At 34.8% G+C, this 23,465-nt stretch overlaps 1 protein-coding gene across 2 annotated transcripts in view; it reads right to left on the reverse strand.

Annotated features, from left to right (window-relative positions):
• Positions 1-23,465, reverse strand: part of SCYL2 (SCY1 like pseudokinase 2) — a 57,943-nt gene that overhangs the window by 25,307 nt on the left and 9,171 nt on the right. For both annotated transcript variants that reach the window (XM_020287900.2, XM_020287901.2), the window contains exons 2-8: positions 19,592-19,796; positions 13,419-13,576; positions 8,594-8,738; positions 4,394-4,543; positions 2,917-3,138; positions 1,740-1,856; positions 1,014-1,139 (exon numbers count right to left, since the gene is read on the reverse strand). In XM_020287900.2, the coding sequence (XP_020143489.1) occupies positions 1,014-1,139; positions 1,740-1,856; positions 2,917-3,138; positions 4,394-4,543; positions 8,594-8,738; positions 13,419-13,576; positions 19,592-19,768 (1,095 nt within the window). In that variant the 5' untranslated portion in view covers positions 19,769-19,796. The remainder of the gene's footprint in view (positions 1-1,013; positions 1,140-1,739; positions 1,857-2,916; positions 3,139-4,393; positions 4,544-8,593; positions 8,739-13,418; positions 13,577-19,591; positions 19,797-23,465) is intronic.

Below are 23,465 nucleotides of genomic sequence, written 5' to 3' on the forward strand. Positions count from 1 at the left end.
AAAATGAAAACTGTACGAAGAGACAAAGTAGGTAATTATATAATTACAAAGGGATCAATTAAGCAAGAGGATGTAACTATTCTAAATATATATGCACCCAATAGTGGAAATCAAAGCTGCAATGAGATATCATCTCACCCCCGTTAAAATGGCTTTTATCAAAGAGACAGGCAATAATGAATGCTGGTGAAGATGTGGAGAAAGGGGAACCCTTAGACACTGTTAGTGAGAATGTAATTAGTGTAATCACTATGGAGAGTAGTATGGAGGTTCCTCAAAAAACTAAAAATAGAACTGCCATATGACCCAGCAACTCCACTGCTGGGTATATATCCAAAGGAGAGGAATTCAGTATATCGAAAAGATACTGGCACTCCCATATTTTTTGTAGCACTGTTCACAATAGCCAAGATTCAGAATCAACCTAAATGTCCATCAACAGACAAACAGATAAAGAAATTGTGGTACATATACACAAAGGTATATTATTCAACCACAAAAAAAGAATGAAATCCTGGTATTTGCAACCATGCTAAAGGAACCGGAGAACGTTATGTTAAGTGAAATAAGCCAAGCACAGACAGACAAATCTCCCATGTTCTCACTCTTACGTGGGAGCTAAACATTAAAAACAATTGATCTCACAGAGACAGTGAGTAGAATGATGGTTATCAGAAGCTTGGAAGGGTAGCGTGGAAGAGGAGGGGAGGATAAAGCAGGCATGATAAATGGATGCAAAATATATTTAGGTAGAATGCATAATATTTGATAGCACAACAAAGTAACTACAATCAACAATAAGTTAGGATATACTTTATAATAACTAAAGGAGTGGAACTGGAATGTTCCTAACACAAAGAAATGATGAATGCCTTAGGTGAGCAGTACCCTAATTACCCGTATGATTTGAGTAATTCACATTGTATCCCTATATCAAAACATTACATGTACTCTATAAAGATATACAACTGTTTTGTGTATATAATAATTTAAAAAAAAAGTGAACAACAAACCTTGGGCAGTTTTGGTAGAACCTTTGGCAGTCCTTTGAAAAACTGTGATTTCTGAAGGTTATCTCTTTGGAATAAGGTATCAAAATATTGTAGTGTTACTGCACCAACATCATCAAAGAAGGGAATCTAAAAATATGAAAGTATTTTGATAAATAGTAAGCTAAAAGTACTTCTCATGTCTGAAACTGCCAAAATATGGTGAAAAAATATTCAGAAACATTTAGGAAAATGCTGAAGAACACTTTAATAGAAATTCTAATTATAAATCTCAGAATAAGAAAATAATAAATTATTTTTCTTTTTGGGTTCAACTCTTCAGAATCAGTACCTGTGATTTGGCTGAGTAGTAACTTTTTTTTACATTATGTCTAAAATATTGAAAGAGTAAATAAAATATCTTGAAGGTACAAAGAATACCAGTTATTTATTAAAATTAATGCTTGTATAAGTGAAATAGAGAAGTATGAATTCTCTGGCAGTCCAAAACATCTGCATACTTGTGATTGCTAGGACTCTGTTTATGTGAAATCTTGATTTTCTATCAGAGCAATCTTTACACAAATTATTTAGCTGTTTAAGATCAAAAGAAGTTGAATATTTAGTACATTCAAGAATAAAGATGTTGTCTGGGGACTATACCCGACTAAATCTTGCTTCAGAAGAACTTAATCTACTTTAACTCATTTTTTGTCTCTCCACTTAAGGCAGAAATCTAGGTGCACTCACCTTTGTCATTTGATCTGCATCTGGTCTGACAGTTGGAGTTACATTTAACAGTAGTTTTACGTGTTCACGGACTTCCTCAGGTACATTTGTAAGTGAATTAGATCCCAAACGACTCAACTATTCAAGAGAGTAAAAACATTAAATATGGGCCGGGCGAGGTGGCTCACGTCTGTAATCCTAGCACTCTGGGAGGCCCAGATGGGAGGACTGCTCAAGGTCAGGAGTTCGAAACCAGCCTGAGCAAGAGTGAGACCCTGTCTCTACTATAAATAGAAAGAAATTAATTGGCCAACTAATATATATATAGAAAAAATTAGCCGTGCATGGTGGTGCATGCCTGTAGTCCCAGCTACTCAGGAGGCTGAGGCAGCAGAATTGCTTGAGCCCAGGAGTTTGAGGTTGCTGTGAGCTAGGCTAATGCCATGGCACTCACTCTAGCCTGGGCAACAAAGTGAGACTTTGTCTCAAAAAAAAGTAAAACATTAAATATGCATATAAAATATTCAGAAAGATATACTAATAGTCTATTTAAAAAAAATTTTGTTTTTCTTGGAGAAAGGGTCTCCCTCTGCTGCCCAGGCTAGTGTACAATAGTGTCATCATAGCTCACTACCATCTCAAACTCCTGGACTAAAAGATCCTCCTTACTTCAGCCTATGAGCAGCTGGGACTATAGGCATGCACTACTATGTCCAGCTAATTTTTCCATTTTTTATAGAGATGGGGTCTTGTTCTTGCTCAGGCCGGTCTCAAACTCCTGACCTCAAGCAATCCTCCTGCCTTGGCCTCCCACAGTGCTAGGATTACAGGTGTGAATTAGTCCACCTTGCCATATTTAAGAAAACTTTTAAAAATTTACTCAATATACTTGTAGATTAAACAAATTGTTAATTCTACTGCTGCAAAATAATTAAAACACTCTTTAATATGTGGAATTGTGTCTATTCCTAAAATGCCCAGTATTTACATTCACACTAAATGCCACAATTAAAATTAATGTAGTAGCAAACTTTAACTAGTCCACATTAGTTACAGAATTACTTTTTATTAAATTAATTTTATGTAAACTTCAAATTAGACATATCTCAATTACAGAATTTTCTGAATATATTTTAGAAAAAAAGCAAAGAAACATTTAACAAATTTTTAATACAAGCAAATATTTATAGGCAAATACCTGATCCAACTGCCTACTGAAACTCTTGTAAATATCTTGTTTGTTGACTTCAAATATAGGTTTCCCTTTATTAAATACAGCATACATAACAGTTCCTAAAGAATACATATCACTGGCTGTTTCACAGCTTACAGAAAGTATGTATTCAGGAGCCAAATATTCAGGATTTGGAAGACATAACGATGGTAAATTTGGGTCCCATTCTTTACAAGGAAATTTAGGCTATAATAAAACAGAAAAGCAAATACACAGATTAAATATTTCAAATTAAGACAAACTACTATCAAGCAGTAGCAATCTATCTTTAAATCTGTACTCATACAGATTTATAAGTAAAAATGTCACCACCATACTGCCAATCCTAAAATTCCCCAATCCTCCAAATCTGAAAAGTACATGCAACAAATCTAGAGATAAAAACTTGTATATCTTTGAGATTACTGGAGTCTCTTCCAGAAAACAAATTATCACTGTAAAATGCAGTACGAATATGAGAAGGTCTGGCTCATGTTTTGTGATACACAGGCTTCAAGTTTTATGGGCTCAGACTTGTTTGAAACCTTCTTTTTTAGCTATATGCTTTAGTTAAAAGGTTCAAAAAATTATAGTAAGGATTAAACAAATGTGTAGAAGTTGGGCCCAGTATAGTGCCTGACCCACAGTCTGTACTTAACTGCTACTAATTCTTTCTAATTACCATAAAAATGGTTGCTTACATTACAAATCAATCTATCTTAGGTCAAATCATGGTCCCTTAACTATATACAGTAAAACCTAAAATATAAGGTGCCATATCACAAATGATATTCTATGCCATAAGGACCCAATCAACACAAAACATAATTGATCTAATGCAGTGTTTCCCTAAGTATGAATAAGCAGGTATCCTAATTACTAAGAAACAGGTGCTCTGAAAACAGAAAGACTGAGTTAAAAATCCTGGCTCTACCACTTACCATCTGCCTAAACTTAGGCAGGTTATTTATTCCGTGAGCCTATCTTACTCATCTATATTATTCCAATACCTCACTGAGTTATTGTGAGGAGTAAATACATAACAAGTGTTTGGAAAAGTGCTTCAATAAATTTTAGCTATTACTATCATCGATATTGTTGTTGTTATGCCCCCTAAAGAAGAATCCATGGTCCAATAAATTGGGAAAACACTGCTAGAGATTCACAAGGTATGTTAGCGTATCTGACATTCTCAGGGGAAAAAACCCTATTTAACTCAAGAGTTGTCAAATTTATTTAACTCTGGCATCGTTTTCTCAAGTAACATTAACTACTGTGGTATTAATGAGCTAAAGAATACTCTTAGGTATGTACAATAAACACTAGAAATTTTCTATAAAGCTGTATGTCATACCACTGTACCATAAAGCCTATTTCTATTCATTTGTCAGGCTTGTAAATTTCAGATGCAATCACAAACTTCCTTGGCTTTACAAAATTAGAAGACTAAACCCTTCATTACCTCTTGTTCAGAAGGATTGGCTGATGATACACAAAAATCAAAACCCATTATTTTCCAGGCTCCACTTTTATTCAAAATAATATTTTCTGGAGTAATATTTCCATGAACCATTTTCACACTGCTATGCAAAAATGACAATCCTTCAGAAACCTGCAAATGGAAAAAACATAAACTCCTTTCAACTGCAATAAAATGTTTCATAAAAATCATAATAATTATTGCTGCTTCTCACAATAAGAGTTTTACATGTCAGCTCACAACCAAATTATATCATAAATGCAAAAGTGTAAATATTCTCAATTGCCAGGACAATCTACTCATTAGTGAGAAAAATCAAGTTATGAAACCAGAGTACAACTATTTATTAAGTTCTTTTTATGCACATAAGCAGAAGTAAAGATAAAGTACCCTTTGATGTCCAAATATATTCAGTTCCTGAGTTTGAAAAATGAAGGAATCTTTGATTCTTGAGTCACAGATAGTGAATATTAGACTTTTATATACTTATACTTCATACTGAAATTCAATTTTTCTGAATAGTACTATGCTCAGTTTTCAAATATTCAACTAATGTTCACATATTCTCACATTGGATTAATATTTGGTAATTTTTATATTTATGCCTGAGATTACTACAGAATTTGTCAACTAAAGCTGAGGATTGAATTTCCATTTCCAAGTAATAGATTTTGGCAAGTTAATGCTCCCTGACTTATAGGACACCGAACTCCCTGGTTTTCTTCAAAGTCCAGTGGTCGCTGCTTTTTGGTCTACTTTGCTGGTTCCTCCACACCTCCCCAACCTCCTGGACTTTAAAGTTTGGACCTCTGCAATTTCCCAACTACTCTCACTTTCTCAGTTCTCACAGCTTTATGTATCATCCATATGCTGATTATTCCCAATATTTCCAGCATGGGCCTCTGCTCTAAAGTCCGGAACTTGGATCATCTGACTTCCTTCTTATTTTCTCTCCTCTTAACTATCTTATATGCATCTCAGTCTTATAGGAGTCCAAAACTGATCTTCCTCTGGAATTCAATTCTCTCCTCTTGCAGTCCTTCCTGTATCAGTTAATGGCCGTTTCATTTTTCTAATTGCTTAAGGCAAAAATTTTTGAGTTATCTTGTATTCCTCTATTTTTCTTACATAGCAAATCCTGACACCTCCAATGTTAAAATTTACTTAGAATCTGATCCTATCTTACCACCCTCTCTACCAAGGACCATCATTATCTCTGGCCTGGATTATTGTAACAGCCACCTGCCTTATCTCTTTGTTTTTGCCCTTACCTTTCTACATAGTTTAATTCTCAATACAGCAGCTAAAGTAATTCTGTCAAAATATAACCCAGATCAGGTCATCTTCCTGCTCAAAATCCTCCAAAGGCTTCCCCTTTCTCTCAGAGTAAAACCCAAAGTATTTCTCTGGTTTCAAGGCCTAAGTGGACCTGGCCACCCACCTATTAGCTCTCTGATCTTACCTCCTACTACTATCCTTTGTTTACCCCTCTCTCCCACTTCAGATGTTTCACTATTCCTTGAACTTGTCATGCATGATCGTGTCTCAAGGACTTTGTATTTATTGTTCTCTCTGCCTAGATCCTTCTTTCCCAGGTATCCATATGGCTTGCTTCTTTGCCTTTTCCAGCTCTTTACTTCACTGTTCTGTTTTCAGTGAGATATTTCCTGACTACCCCATTTGAAAGTGCAAATTGCCTTTCTCTCCCATCCAAACCATCCACTTTCCCCTTGTCTCTTCCCTCCATAGCACTTGTCACAACCTAAAGTACTATATGTCTACTTATTTTCTTTTATCCCCATATGAGAATGTAAGCTCCAAAAGGCAGGACATTTTGTCTGTTTTGTTTACTGCTATACTTTGAGCACCTAGAACTGTGGCAAACATAGCTGTCCAATAATATCTGCCTCATCGATGAACAAATATGAGAATAAATTCTCTAAAAACATCCCTGATTAGAGCTTTCAATATGAAGGCAAGTCAATAGAAAAGAGTGTAGAGAGTATCATTTTAGAAGATATTTGGGTTCCTGCCCCACTTGATCACTTACTAGGCTAGTTAAGAGAATGACAAGATAAGCCACAGAATAGGAGAAAATATTTGTAAATTATGAGTCTGACAAAAGACTTGTCCACGATATATAAGAAAATCTCAAAACTCAGTAAGAGAACAAAAGGTAGGCAAAATATCTGAACAGATGTTTCACCAAAAAAGATATTCAGATGGTAAAGAAGCATATGAAAAGGTGCTCAATATCATTATTCATCAGGGAAATGCAAATTAAAACCACAATGAGATACCACTGCACATGTTAGAACAGGTAAGCATCCTCCTGATTATGAAAGTTCTGTTAAACATTTGAAGGAATTTGGACCGTCTCCTGGGAGCAGTGAGATGCTTTTGAAGGATATAAGTAGGACAGTGACATGATCAGTGAATCTACTGGATTATAAAAAATTCCTTATAATTATTTGGTAGCTTAATGAAGTTGAATTATAATTAGTTCATCATACTTAATCTGTGAGTACATGTAATATACTGCTGATCATCATCAGGCGGCATCAGACTTTAACCTTGAAGAATTAATATCAAGAGCCAGCATTTACTGAGCACTTACTATGTGCCAAGCTCTGTTTAACCACAACATGCATTACATTATTTAATCCTCTGCAATAAGTATTCCCTTCACCCTCATTTTGCCATAGAGGACCAAAGAGGTTAAATAACTATTTCACTGTTAGAAGGCTGGTAAATGGCTAATCTAGAGTTTGGACTGTCATTCTGACTCCAGAATCTTTATCCTTAACTGCTGACTAGATCACTTCTCCAGAAAGCTGAAGAAATAAGCCTAGAAGATTTTTATTCCTTGTTTGAATTTGCACAGATATGGAGTCACCAGTCAGTACCACAATTCCAGTTTTCTGATTCAGGATTAACAGGTTCCTATTCCTGGCCTTCTGCATCTAATCCACCATCACATCTTAAAGGTCCTGCTTTCTAAATATATACAAATCTGAAACTTCATTCCTACTGTTTTCCAACTCAGAACCTTTGTCATCTCTTATGTCCTAATTGGCCTACCTGGCTCCTGACTTGTCCCACTCCATTCTGTTCCTTACTCTGTAGCCAGAGCCATCAGTTTAAACACACAGATATGATTATGTTGCTTCCTTGGTTAAAATTCTTCAATATGCTCATTGCTCCTAGTCCAAAATTTACCTTTACCATGTGTGTAGTAGATTTCCTCAGTCTGGCCACTGCTTACTTCTCTCTAGCCTCACCTCTGATTATTCCCTCTTCTTCCTGCCCTAAAACTTTTCTATTTTACTCATACAGTTCCTTCTGGATCTTTCTCTTATTCCATTCCATAAATTAAATCCTACCCAAAAGAAAGAAAGAAGCCAGACCAAAAAACACGTATCATATGATTCCATTTATAAAACTTTAGCAAATGCAAATCGATCCAGTGATAGAAAGCAGGTCAGTGAATTTCTGGGATGAGGGACATAGAGATGGCAAGCAGCAGCAGGGAGAGATTACAAGGGGTATGAGGAAGCTTTTGGGGGTGATGGATATGTGCATTATCTTGATCATGGTAATGGTTTCACAGGTATGTATAACATCAACCATTATATACTTTGAATATGTGCAAGTTTATTATATGCCAATTGTACTTTAATAAAGTTGTTAAAAATATAAATGAAATCACCTCTGTTCCCAAGAAACTTAGAATCTACTATATAAATTTACTCTATGGAGTTGAAGATATTATTTTGATAAGCAGGAAAAGGAAAATCCTAAAAACTGGGCATTTATGAAAAGGTTAACAATACCTACCAAATAATTTTTTTATTACTTTACTTTTATTTCACTTTAATGTTTTCTCTATGAAATGCATTCACATGGTATAAAAAACAAAGAATCAAAAGGAACCCACTCCATCCACCAGCGAATAAGTGCCCCTTGCCAAAGGTTACCAACGTTATCAGTTTCATATATTTAAAATATAATTTAAGCCTAACAATAAATTGTAGAAAAAAAATTCTAGAACATAGGTGTTTAAATTACTGACAAGAACCAAAAGTTTACATAAAGTATTTTTATGTGGCTAATAAGTCTGAAATAGCCAAAAACAATTTTAAAGGAAAAAACTGTTTTTACATGTTGAATAAAAATACATACCTGAAGCAAGCCATACTTGGTTTCTACATCATAAAGTTTATAATCTTTAATGTCCGGAGATATAGGGGAAGGCAGGTTTTCCCAGTTACCAAGAACGTTAGCTAAACTGGCAAAAACTGGTTCCGTACAAAATGCCAAGCAATCCCTATTTTAAAAAAAGAAAGTCATTAACTATCAAATTTTTACACATTATCAAAATCAAATATACCTAAGATATCAGTGGTCCTATTAAACTATCAACAAGAAGGTAGACTATTTTAGCATAAATATAATACACTTAAACTAACAAGGTCAGGAGGCTTTATATATGAACTGCACTGGATAAAACACTCAGTCTTTTAAACTAAATGTTGTGACAGTTGTGATACACTTTTTAAAACTTAAAAAGTCAGGAAATAGGCCGAGTGCAGTGGCTTGCACCTGTAATCCTAACATTCTGGGAAGCTGAGGAGGGAGGACTGCTTAAACTCAGTAGTTCAGAGGCCAGCCTGAGCAAGAGCGAGACCTCATCTCTACTAAAAATAGAAAAATTAGCTGGACAAGGTGGCCCACACCTATAGTCCTAGCTACTTGGGAGGCTGAGACAGGAGGATTATTTGAGCCCAGGGGTTTGAGGTTGCAGTGAGCTATGATGACGCCACTGCACTCTACCCAGGGCGACAGAGTGAGATATTATTACCCTGTCTCCCCAAAAAAAAAAAAAAAAGTCAGGAAATTAAACAGTACTTCAACTGTGTTTTTTCAAATGATTGATATTTTTTAATGGAAAACTAATGAACTAATTTAAAACAGTTACATTATACCTATGATATTATCCTTATTTCTAAGGCTGTAATTTTCAAGATACACTCAAAGGAACCTGCATATTTCCCATAGATGCCTCTGAGGCAAGATGAGTCAAGAAGAGGGCTAGGGCACAGCTCCAGGTCCCCTGCTCCCACTTCAATCTAAGCAGCTTTGCTTTTATCTATTTTATAAATCATTTCGAAAGGTATCACAGTTTTTAAATTTTTTAAATTATTATTATGATGTATAGGAAGATTTACAAATTCAGAAAATTTAGATATTAACATTCAGTAGTCTTACAAAGTAATGATCAAGAGCTCAGGCTTTGAGGACAGGCAGATACCCAACTTCAAGTCCAAGAATCCCTATTCCATGCCTTGGTGACACTGGACACACAACTGCTCCGAGCCTTACTTTGCCTATTTGTAAAATGGTGAAAATAGACCCATCTTGAAGGATTATTTTGAAGATGAAATGAGATAATCATGCAAAATACATACCAAACTGTCTAGCATGCATGCTCACCAAATGCTTACTACTGCTATTATAATTACCAAGCACTGAGTCTCAGTAAAGGGTAGTAAAGCCCTAACATTTTAGACCTTGGGCTTTACGCTCTGGCATGAAGACCTACAAGGCAGTGTAGTAACAAAGCTTCTGTGCCTATACAGTAATTGTTTAATAGCAAGTATGCCCTTTGCTGTTTCATCTGACCACAATATCTAAATACTTTCTCTTCTGTCTCAAACCCATTTTTCAAATGAAAGTTCAATATATATAAGAAATAATAAAGATAGAGCTGCTTAGGTTGCAGGAGAGAAAGCGCCATATTGTCCTGACTGTTCAGTCATCATCAAGGATGCTACCTTGTTCTTTACTCCCAACACCCAGCTCAATAACACAGTGAACACTAGGCATTCTTTGTTGAACTGTACTGGAAGAAAACTGCTCACTCATAAATCTTTTCTACAGTTTCCTATGATTCCCAAGACTCAAATATTTTAGCAACTCTTATTTTTTTCCTCTCTATCTTGACCCAAAAATCATCCTTGGTCATGCCAACATACATATGATTATGCTTCAAGCTCTAAGGTCTTATGATCTTCCATAAATATTCATTTCCATTATCATTACAGTCTCAGATCACAAAGGCTATATTCTCTCAAGGACCACCTTCCCAACCACAGCTACTTACCAGGCATCTACTCCTACCCTTTTACAACCTCCACCAACTTAGTTTCCCAGTATCTTATTCAACAAATTCAAACCTGATTATACTTTATTCTTTTCTTTCCCCCAACGAGCTCACCAATAAATAATAAAGGTGGTAACCTTTATTATTTTTTATTGAGCAAATCCTTAATCCTGTAATATGGATCACAGGTTTCTTTTACTCTCTTGCTTATATCAAAAGCTGACAGAAAAAAAAGAAAACCCACAACCTTTATAAACTCACAATGTAAAGTCAATGAAGTATACTTTAATCTTGCTCTATTTTCCAACATTCAAAAACATTAATTCATCACCCTCTTATTTAACTCTTATTCCATGGCCCCCTTTATCCACTGCTTACCTTATTAGACCAGTTCCTACTTCAAAAAAATATATAGTTCATTTAACATGAACGACTTCATTTGACCTAAACTTCTCCTGAATATATTACTGATTCCTCAACCACCTTCCTTGGAGTTTCTCCTATGGGACTTCACTCACATAGTATCTTCTCTGCTGGGGCCCTTTGTATTTATCTTCTAGCTTCCAAACTGCCATCCTACCAAAATTATGGAATGTCACTAACAACCTCTCATTAGTCAATGTAATGGATTCTTCTCTGTCCTTATTTTCTTTTTATTCTGTGGTTCTCAGTGTTAGTGTGCCCTTTTTTCTCTCCTTTGGCTTCCATGACATGCTGCCAGTTCTCCTGCCATATGCCATTATTCCTGTTTTTTTCCCTGTTTCCCTGACTCTTCTTTTCCTTACATTTCAAGGTTCTTTCCTTTATGCATGTTCTTCAAAAACCCATTTTTTTCACGATTTAATTACTACCTCTATGTTACTCATTACCATATACATCATCAACTCTAGGCTTTCATCTGGATTACTCTTTTGTACTACATTTCCTTTGGGTAATTAATACTATCATCCCAATATTATTACTTTATTAAAAACTGGAAGTTATCTTTTCCTTCCCTAAAGTGTCCCTACTGCTATCAATGATATGAGAATTTTTACAACCTAACAATGAAGGTTTCTTAAAGTAATCTTTGAATCGTCTGTCTTCATGATTGCCAATAAATTCCTAGAGTTCTATAATATTTAAAGCACTACAAAAGAAGATCCAGGGACAAAGAAAAGTATAACACATGGTCCTTCTCCCCTCAAGAGACTTAAATGTAATTATGAGATGTAAGAAATGTAGATACAACTTAAGATAACATGGATGGGTAGGATTCTAATAGGTAACACTTATAGACACTTACAAAAAACACTCCAGAGGAAAGAGTACCAGCAAATATGGAGTCAGGAAAACACAGGACAAGTGTGGTTAAAAAAAAAAAAAAAAACTTAGTCCAGTTTAGGATACAGGATTCACAATAATTAGTATTACAGAGAGAGCAACTACAGTCTTCTGGGTTTATTGATGAAAAGAAAGGCAACAAAAAATATTTTTTGTATTTTTAATTTTTTAAACCGAAGCAGAAAAAATATTTTTATGATAAGAGACATATGAGCCGGCTGGGTACAATGGTATGTGCTGGCAGTACCACATACTTGGAAGGCTGAGGTGAAGGGATTCCTTGAGCTTAGGAGTTTGAGACCAGCCTGGGTAACATAGCAAGATCCCAACTCAAAAACATAAACTATTAACAATCAATTTTTTAAAAAAAGAGACATATCAGCATATTCTGGGGTAAGTACAGCAGGGAACAATAAATGACAAAAATGGATTCAGGAATCACGGTGACAGAATGAATCCTATCCAGCTCTGTCACTTAAAATCAAACAGTTCAAGTAATGTCTCTGATCCTCTGTTTCCTATATCATTATGAGAATTACATGAGTTAAACAATATAACACATTTATCATAGTTTTTCACATAGTAAACGTTTGTTATTTTAGGTTAGGAAAAAAGGATCTTATGCCTCTGGGGAGGGGGGGTTAGGGGGTAGAGAGTGGATTACTGAAGATTCCAAAGTAAGAATTTCACAGAAGCCCAATATATAAAATAGATAAAAGCAAAACTTCCCTGGTTGAAGGAAGATGGGAAGTTTAGAACCCTTTCAGCTCTGTGTCCTCCACCTGCCTGTTCTTCCTCTATTCTTAAAAGTCCTAAGTGCCACAGAACACAAATGGCAAACCACTCGATTAAGATCTTCTGGATTAAGAGAGGAGAACACAGTCTGCTAAGAAAGAGGAAGAAAGGAATAAATTTGGGGTTATGAGCAATGTGGAAAAGTTTATGAAGTTGGGGCAATCTAAAGAAATATTAGAAACACCACAGGCTTGAGAGTGCAGTTAATATCACATAAATTTCATTTTCTTATCATTCTCAGCAACATTTCCCAAGTTCACCCTTGAGAAAAACAGGCAGGAAAGTAACTGAGGGCTATGCACTGACATGCTGAGCTTAGTAGAAGGTTAAATGTCTAGGATAATATTTGGCACTCAAACAAAACTGGCCCCCAAATATGGAATCAATGAAAAGGAGACAAAAAATTCTAGCAAATTAATAAAGACAACTAACTGCTTTCATACAGGAATTGTATTCTGTACTCCTCTTGCACCTTCTATTTTGACTACTATAGTGCTGCGCATAGATTAAGCACTTAAATAGAAAATCATGGCATTTGTGAAGAAAGTCTTCACTAATATTTCAAAAAGAGGCATATACACAGACAATGCAAATAAATTTTAGGGAAAAATTAATGCGTAAGAATTTAACAGTTACGCTGATAATACTTGAAATAGATTTCAATATAAAGTTGCTTTTAACTATTTGTTCAGGAATTCTCCTATATAAATTTTTATAAAAATTTACCTGGATTCTTCTAAAGGATGCTGGACAGTAAGAAGTCGAGGGTGTCGAAGTCGAGTTAACTGCTGGACTCCGCGTTTTAGAGAATCAATTATTTGGTCCTTTTCAAATTTTTGATATTTGTCAATCAGCTTTTTATCAAAGACAAACACAGCTACTTCCTAAATAAAAGAATTATACAACTAATTTTAATTAAAAAATATAGAAAAGTAGTAAAATTATATTTGAATGTCTCAAGAGTCTAGAAATAACTAAAAACGAATACCATGGGGATTTTAGCACCTATGTAATACTTTTCTGATATCAAAAGGTTGGCTGCCTCATGATTAGTAAATCTAAATATTTTTAAAGGTATGAGGCCCAGAGTCCTCATCTGCAGAACCCAGGAATATAGCCACCTTTAAATTCTGATATCAGAGATACACATAAACTGTGCATAACATGTTGTCCTCTATGTAGTAATCTATATAGTAATCACTTATTTAACCAGAATTCAAATAAAATTTAAAATGTTAAAAAATTTAAAATGTCATTGTAATGATAATCACCCTGGAGTATACTACAAAATCTTGAAATGCTTTTTGAAATAAAGGTTATATGTCAGGGGATGCATATAAAAAACTAATTTGTAAGCATCTTTCACATATGAATAATTTATAATGTCTCTCATACCACTCTATTCCCATCTTGTAACCATGAATGATTACAGGAAGCTGCACCTCCATCACCTCTCTGAAATCATTCACAGCTTATTTTATACTACTAAATGCAGACATCCTCTTTACCATTATCTTCTTCCTTTCATTCTCAGTAAAACAAGAAAAAACGGTTCTCATCAGTTACCCCATCTTAACAAATCAGTCAAAAGTAAGCCCTATTGATAGGTGACATGTTAGATCAGTGATGTATGATTTGGGTAACAATGAAAAAAAAAAAAAAACCTGATAGAAATGGAAGCAAAATTAGCAAAGAATGCCTGCCCCTTCCAAAATTCTTTGAAAGATTTTAAATGACTCAGAATTTCTATAGAAGTCTCTTTTGAAAGCCTCTAATTAAACCTGCTATTACTCGACTGTTGATATCCAAGACATTTTATTGTTTTTCCTCTTCTAATTATTTTCTTCTGTTTTTCATTTTCACTACATTAGGATTGCTGTTTTCACAAGTTAGCCTAATCACCTCACTGAAAAATTTCAAACCAACAAATTTCTCAAACATAACTTGTTTTAAGTTGGAGATTCCTTATGCATACAAATGAGTTAAGGATATTAGAGGATTGACTCTCTGAAAAGTGACAACATAAAGGAATTATTTAGTACTATAACTCAATTCAAACATAACATTTCCCAAGCATTTGTGAATAAGGCAGCCATTTACTATAATAACAGAGGAGGTATTTACACAGTACTCAAAACATTGGCATTAGATCAGAGTAGAGTTTGAGTCAACTTCCCTACAACTGACCAGCCAACTCTGAGCAAGTTTCTCAACAGAAAAATGGTAATAAAAAATAGTTATGAATACCTCACAGGATAATAGGACAGTAAATGACACAGCAATATAAAAAGAACTTATCACAGTATGTGACATAAATATTCAGTAAATGTTAGCTATCACTGTTAACACTGACATCAAAACCTGTACTTTTGTTATTTTTCTATCACTAGCAAATTTTTTGATAACCCATATGATCACTGACACACATCTCATCAATGATATGAAAATTCAAGACTAATGGTGAAGAAACATCTTTGAAAGATAAAGGTAGAGACTCAACACCCTGTCAATTTGGTAAGGAACTCTATACTTAATGTATATTAAGTTAAACAAAATGATGTGATATAAACCTAATACCACTCCTATGTCACATAGAAATAAACATGCAGCATGTAAGAATGTGGTTAAGAACCCAGTTTTTAGAGTCACACAAACCTAAACTGGAATTTCACTCCTGCCATTTATTATTTATATGGTCCTTGAAATTAAACCTTGGTCATTTTCAGACCAGAGTTATAAAAGGAGCAAGAAAAAATGATAATACTATAATATGCTCTATAGTTAAAATTTCTGGCAATAGTCTACTAGATAAAGAGGTTCCCAAGTCAACTGACTATAAAAATAACAATAGATAACATTCACATAGTTATTATGTGCCAAGCATTGTGCTATGTAATTTTTAGGGATTATTTCATTTCTCACAGCAGCCCTATGAGACAAAGTATTATACTATTGTCTTCACTTTACAGATAAGCATGTTGTGGAGAAGATAAATGTTTTAGCTCAGATTTCACAATGAGTAAGATGAAAAGTCAATATTCAAACCCAGATAGTCTACAGGGCCATATTTTTAGCCAACACACCATTCTGTTGCCCCAGAAATAACACAGAGAAAATATGGAGCACCCAAGTAAAACATGATATATGTCTTCAAGGAAGAAATCATTCGCGTTTTAAACAGTGCTTATATACAAACACATAATCTTAGCTCTTTTGATCATTCATTATGAGACACAGGTCAACCAGGAGGTAAGAGTCTAAAGTAATATTAATTTGAACTAAAAACAAATGACCCAGAAGTTACAAGTTCCTCACCATTCATGCGCACAATCTTATTTTAGTAAGTGTTCTGCTATAACACATTTTATAAATGTATCTAATTTAAAAGTGTTTATTTTTCAAGACGTTTTAAGTCTAAAAAAAATCACATGAAATGGCTCTCGAGCTCTTAAAGTTCCCACTCTTAAGGAGGAAAATTGTTGTTAATAAGGAAAAGTAACACCACCAAATTATTTCAGACATTTATTGTTTTAGGTCAGAGATGACATATTCTTTTATAGGTTATCAACTATCTTAAAAATATCTTCTCTTTGTTTCAGTTCATTAAAATCAATCAATGTCAACAAGGTGGTCCTGTTAACCCTTCAGGTCTCAAACTAACTTCCTAAAATGAAACTCTTACTCCGCACCACAAAATCTTTCATCAGAATCTACCATGATCTAATTTCTAATTTATGTTTTTCTTTTACTACTTGGCTATATTACCCACTCTGCTGGCACATATCACCTACATAAAAGTCTTATCACCTTATATATATTCTAATCTTCTTGAAGAAAGAAACAATGTCTTATGTGTCTATATCTATCACAGGATCTAGCAGTATCTCACATCTAGAAGACACTCACATGTTTACTGCCTATGGATAGTCGATAAAGACAAGCAATTAATAAAAGCATTTTATTATCATCTTGAATTAAAATCTTGTTCAACTTTTCATTATAAAATTTTTCAAATATATAAAAAAGATGATATAGAACAATCATCCATATATCTTTCACTTAAGATTCAACTACTAACTCGTGTTAAAATTGGAGGTTTTTTACAGAAAAATTATTAGAACAAAACAAAAGGAATATTTGGTATTCTATTGCTTATTCACTGCATAAACATTGGCAAGAAAGTCACCCATGAAAGTAGTATTTTTTCACAATAGCCTAACTTTAAACAAAAAAGGCTAAAAAGGCTATGAATTATTATTATTATTATTATTATTATTTTGAGACAGAGTCTCACTCTGTTGCCCAGGCTAGTGTGCTGTGTTGTCAGCCTAGCTCACAGCAACCTCAAACTCCTGGGCTCCAGCAATCCTTCTGTCTCAGCCTCACCAGTAGCTGGGACGACAGGCTTGCGCCACTATGCCTGGCTAATTTTTTCTATTTTTAGTAGAGACGGGGTCTGGCTCTTGCTTAGGCTGATTTTGAACTCCTGACCTTGAGCTCCCATCTGGGCCTCCCAGAGTGCTAGGATTACAGGCATGAGCCACTGCGCCCGGCCTATGAAATTATTCTTATGTTCTCTTTTTATGAATATTTGAGAGGTATTTCTAAGACAAATGCCCTGGATTGGAATTCATTGGCTTTGCTAATTTTTATGTTATGCTTTATTTAAACAAGTTATTAAAGATGGAAATTTGGGGGCCAAAGTATGCATATATAATAAGTGAGAGATGTTGCTATTATTTAAAACACTGCCATACTAGAAAAAAAATTTTTTTTCCTTGGAGCCATGGTATTTTATTATGAAAATAGAATAAAAACTTCGAAAACAAATGATCCTTTCTAATTTAATGAAAACTTTATTTTTTGTTATTTTCTGTGCATGAGTTATATGCAACTTGAAAAACAGCTCTCGCAGCTCCCAAGGAGAAGAAGAGACTTGTGAGTTACATATGCTTCACAAGGCTCCAGGCTCAAAACTAGCATGAGTTAAATACAACTCATGGCAGTGTAATGTGGCAGTGGATGTGTCAAGGAATTAACCAGTAGTAAAGACAGGATTCTCAGTTCTAACCCCTGCCATTTAAAGGAGGCAAAAAAGGAAATTTAAAACTAAATCCACTAAGAGCACTGATGTATTCCAAAATTGCCTTTCACCCCAAAGCAATACATTTGGCAAAAAAATGGAATGTAGTAAAGTTTCCTAACAGAACCCAGTTCTGCCAGTCAGCAGTTAAATGGGCTCTATCATTTGTGCCTGGTTCTCATGTTCTTTGAGCAGCAACAGAAGCTCCAGTATTATCAGGGGATTTAGTAAATGAACTACTGATATCAACGCAAATACCTAGAATCCTTCTTGTTAAGCATGGAGATGCTATTATATTACCACATCCTTAATAAAAATGCATAAATTTGAGCTGTGTGCAGGAGTGTGTGCTTATAGTCTCAGCTACTGGGGAGGCTAAAGCAAGAGGATTTGCTTTAGCCCAAGAATTTGAGGTCACCCTGGGCAACATAGCTAGACTTGTCTCTAAAAACAAAAAGCATAATTTTGTTTTTGTTCTTTTGTTTTCCCCTTATATAACTGATTGAAAAAGCAATTTGTGCTAGTGTCAAAGGAGGTTGGTCATTTATTTAATTTCATAACCTCACTAATGGTTTTTAAGCACTCAATAATCAAAAAAACACTTACTTTTTGGATAAACTCTTGGTGAATGGAAGAGAAAACAACGTTCAAAAGTGACAACTTAAATCAATCAGCATTTAAGATACAGATCTCAATAAATCTCAATAGATCTCATTTGGATCACTTCCAAATGGCAATAAAAACAAAATTTACAGGTTAGGTACAAACTCTATAGCAGCAATCTATCATAGGACCAAGATTCCTATTTCATAAAAAGATAGCCAAAGTCAATTTGGTCTTCAATATATTTGTTTGGGAAATAAGCTGACTTTGGAAAAGCAGCACATAATGCACACTCACAATTGTATGGCTGTGGTAGTCATTGGGAAGTCTGTAGTAAATCCCTTACTTCTTACAATCAATCCCTCTATTTCACATCCAGGGAAGTGAAAGTACTTTTGAAAACAATTTTTTTTTAAAGAACACACTTCTACATTGAAAACAATATTTTTTAAAGAACACACTTCTATCCAGAGTTCCTGTATGGTTTAAAAAAAAAAAAAAAAGAAAAGAAAAAAAAAAAAAGAACACACTTCTACAGGGCTGCTAGTAAAATTTAATCCTGCATATTTCTACGAACCATCTGTTGGTCTCTTAAGCCAAATTTTTAAAAAAATTTCAACTCGAACTACTCTTTACTAAAAGAATAGTTTTCAAATAAGTATGAAATAAATATAACTCCCAACACCCTACTGATTATATTCCATTAATATATCTCCCTCTAATGGTAAAAACCATCAGATTAAACACAAAAATATTATAGAAGTCTATTTTCTACAAAGCTATAGAATAAAAGGGAATAGGAATGCACTAAATAAGACATACTTAATGTTAAAAAATTTATCTTCGTATTTTGCCAATAACTTATTGACAAATCTGAAAATTTAAGGAACACTACAATTTTTATCTTAAAACATATACTTTGTTAAATATTACAATCAAATATTTTGTTCAACTGACAGGTTTATTTTATTAAGTAAGCAAAGAAACCCTGCAAGATGATAAGGTATGTCAGTTTATCTGTAACCAGGAGATTCAGGACATGTCTAAAAGCATTTGGTTTTGTATGACTTCATAAGATGAAATGAAAACTAAAGAACCTGTTTAAGAATTCATTAAAGAACTTTGGCACTTCTTAACACAAAAATGCATACATGTACTTTATGATACTTAGCATGTGTGTTTTTTTTCAATCAGATACTGGATTAAGACTTACCTGTTTTGTTGATTTTTTTGTGCCATTAAAAATCTTCCAAGCTAGCCCATTGCCACCACTAGCAATGTGTCGACCAACATCAAATTCTCTAGTGACAGGATTTCCCATTACAGCACTAGTGACGTCAGCTGTTACTTTTGTAACAGTACTCTTCAATTTATTAAGCATGGACTCCATGGCTGCAATATTGGGTAGTTACAGCTACCTAGAAACACAGAAGGACAGAGATCATTTTTTATTTGAATAAGCCTTATTCATAGTTAAGTCTGAAAAGCTTAATATTCCCGCAAATGAGCAAAACATCCTATGTAACTAATTTATATATGTTGGTTTTGTCTTCAGAGGACTCAATACACTTGAGTACAAATTTAAGTCTAGAAACCAAACTGTTCCTTTCAATCTCAGTTCTCACCAACCAGGAAGACATAATCACAATTGACACTGACATGAAGGAAGAAAAGAACAAAATAGAATTCTGGAATGCTAAAGTGGCTGGAAGTTCTGGGATACAATTTCAAAGTTATGCTGAAAAAGAGCAAGGGGCCCCCTTCACACTTTGTCAAATGCTAAGATGCACATAAGTAGTGTGAAACTCCACCAGGTCAGGCAAGGACAACTAGAAAGCTATGAGCTGTAATTGTGTCAGAGTTAACACAGCTACAAATCAATCAATCATCTCACCAGCCACAGTGGAGAGTTGTCGCTGATCACTAAGGCATTCAGCAGAAACGCTAGAAGGACCATGTCTTAGTAGTAGGGTATACCATCCTTAGAGTAAAAGCTAACCTAAAACTGCTGCAACAAACTAAAAGCAATCCTCAATTGACCAAGCTAATCATAAATTACTAAAGTTAATACAAGAACAAAACCCAATACTCAACAAAGGAAGGCACACACATTCACAAAAAGATTAGATACTAAACAATAACATTCACAATGTTCAGCATACAATCAATAATTATCAGACACGCCAACAAGCAAGAGAATGTGACTTATAATCAAGCAAAAAAATCAGTCAATACAAAACAGATTCCAAAATGGTAAAAATATAGAATTAGCACACAAAGATATTAAAATCTCTCAAATAGACCAGGCATGGTCGCTCACATCTGTAATCTCCAAGCTTTGAGAGGCTAAGGCAGGAGGATTATCTGAGGTCAGGAGTTTAAGACCAGCCTGGGCAACACAGCAAGACCTTATCTCTAAAAAAAATTTTTAAATAAAAAATATACAATTTAAAAAAAAATTATACATGTCAGAGAATGATTAAGGTCTTTAAAGTGTTAAAAGAAACTGTCAATTTAGAATTCTATAGGTTGGCGGAGAAAATTTTTCAAAAATCAATGTGAAAAAGCTGGGTAGAGTGGCACATGGCTGTAGTCCTAGCTACTCGGGAGGCTGAGGTAGGAGAATCACCTGAGCCCATGAGTGCAAGGCCAGCCTGAGACTCCATCTTTTAAAAAAAAAGAAAAAAAAAATGAAATAAAGACTTTTTTGAAAAACAAAATCTGAAAGAATTTATTGCCAACAGATAATCACTATAAAAAATATTAAAGGAAGTCTTCAAAGAGAATGAAAAAGATACCAGATGGAAATCTAGATCTATAAAAGAAATAAAGGACACTGAAAATAAAAACAAAAACTTCTCATGTTATAATCCCTTTAAAAGAAGGCAGACCGTTTAAAGCAAAATACATGTATATAGTAGTTATAATGTTTATAAAAGAAAGATGAAAAAACAAAGGACAGGAGGACAAAATGAAAGCATCTTTTTCTAGCACTTTGGGAGGCTGAGGTGGGAGGAATGCTTGAGGTCAGGAGTTTGAGACCAGCCTGAGCAAGAGCAAGACCCCATCTCTACTGAAAAACAGAAAAATCAGCGGGGCATGGTGGTACACGCCTGTAGTCCCAGCTACTCAGGAGGCTGAGAGGCAAGAGGATTACGCCAGCCCAGGCGTGTGAGGTTGTAGTGAGCTGTGGTGACAGCACTGCCCTTTAGCCCAGGCAACAGAGGGAGACTCTGGGTAAAAAAAACAAACAAAATAAAGCAAGAAAGCAAGCAAGTAAGCATATTTTTGAAAGATTCTTACATGATACATGAAGTAGTATAATATCATTTGAAGGCAGATGATGGTAAATTAAAAATATATATACTATAAACCCTAGAATAACAAAATAATAAAAAGATACAACTGACTAAGCATAGTGGCACATGCCTGTAATTCCAGCACTCTGGGAGGTCAAGGCAGGGGGATCACATGGGGCCAGGAGTTCAAGACCAGCCTGGGCAACATAGCGAGATCCCGTCTCTATAAAAAAAAGCTTTTATTAAATTAGTCAGATGTTATGGCACATACCTGAGTAGTCCTAGCTACTCAGGAGGCTGAGGCAGGAGGAATGCTTGAGCTCAGGAGTACGAGGTTGCAGTAAGCTGACTGCACCACTGAACTCTGCACTCCAGCCTGGACAATAGAGCAAGACCCTGTCTCAAAAATAAATAAGTAAATAAATAAAAGGAAGATACAAATGACCAACATCAAAAATAAAATAGAGGAAACTCTACAGATTCTAAATGAATAAGGTATTAATTATATCATCACACTTTTATGTAAGAAATAATGGCCAGTTCATACAGACTCAGAAAATACAAGAAGTTAGAATATTTTCATGTTATAGTCAGCATTACCCTGACACCAACACCAAACAATGCCATAACAAGAAAACTGCAAACCACTATCCCTCATTAATATGTAAATATCCTTAACACAACCAAGTGAGGTTCACCTCAGGAATACAAGCTTCACTTACCATTTGAAAACAAATCCATGTAATTTCCCACATTAACTGAATAATGAAAAAAAAAAATCTGTATAATCATCTCAGTAAACAAACTTTAATACTCATTCATAATAAACTAAGAAAGGAACTTCCTAAACTTGATAAATAACATCTTTGACTATCTACGCCTAATATCATATTTAAAGATAAAATATTAACTGCTTGGCCGGGCGCTGTGGCTCACGCCTGTAATCCTAGCTCTTGGGAGGCCGAGGCGGGCGGATTGCTCAAGGTCAGGAGTTCGAAACCGGCCTGAGCAAGAGCGAGACCCCGTCTCTACTATAAATAGAAAGAAATTAATTGGCCAACTGATATATATATAAAAAATTAGCCGGGCATGGTGGCGCATGCCTGTAGTCCCAGCTACCCGGGAGGCTGAGGCAGAAGGATCACTCGAGCCCAGGAGATTGAGGTTGCTGTGAGCTAGGCTGACGCCACGGCACTCACTCTAGCCTGGGCAACAAAGCGAGACTCTGTCTCAAAAAAAAAAAAATATTAACTGCTTTTCTCCCTAAGTTTGGGAACAAGGTAAGGATATCCACTTTTACCACTTCTATTCAATATTCCAATGGAGGTCCTAGCCAAAGCAATAAAGCAAAAGAATGAAATAAAAGCCATTTAGATTGGGAAGGAAGTAAAACTCTTTATTTCCAAATGATATGATCACATATATAGAATATTAGAAGGAATCTACAAAAAAGCAACTAGAATATGTGAGTTTAGCAAGGTGCAGAATACACAAACAATATGTTTTTTAAAGGCTGTATTTCTATATATTAGAAACAGACAAGCACAAATTGCAATTTCAAAAATGCCATTTTAAGGACATGAAATATTAATACCTATGGATAAACTTAACAAGATATATAAGACATATACAATGAAAACAACAAAAAATTGCTGAGAAAAACTGAAGAAAACCTAAACAAATGAAGATTATGTAATCATGAATTGGAAGACTCAATTTCATTAAGATGTCAATTCTCCCCTTCATTCTATAGACTCAATGCAATTCAACCAGAATCCCAGCAGGTTT

The sequence above is a fragment of the Microcebus murinus genome, chromosome 10 (assembly GCF_040939455.1).
Source record: "Microcebus murinus isolate Inina chromosome 10, M.murinus_Inina_mat1.0, whole genome shotgun sequence".
Classification (NCBI taxonomy): domain Eukaryota; kingdom Metazoa; phylum Chordata; class Mammalia; order Primates; family Cheirogaleidae; genus Microcebus; species Microcebus murinus.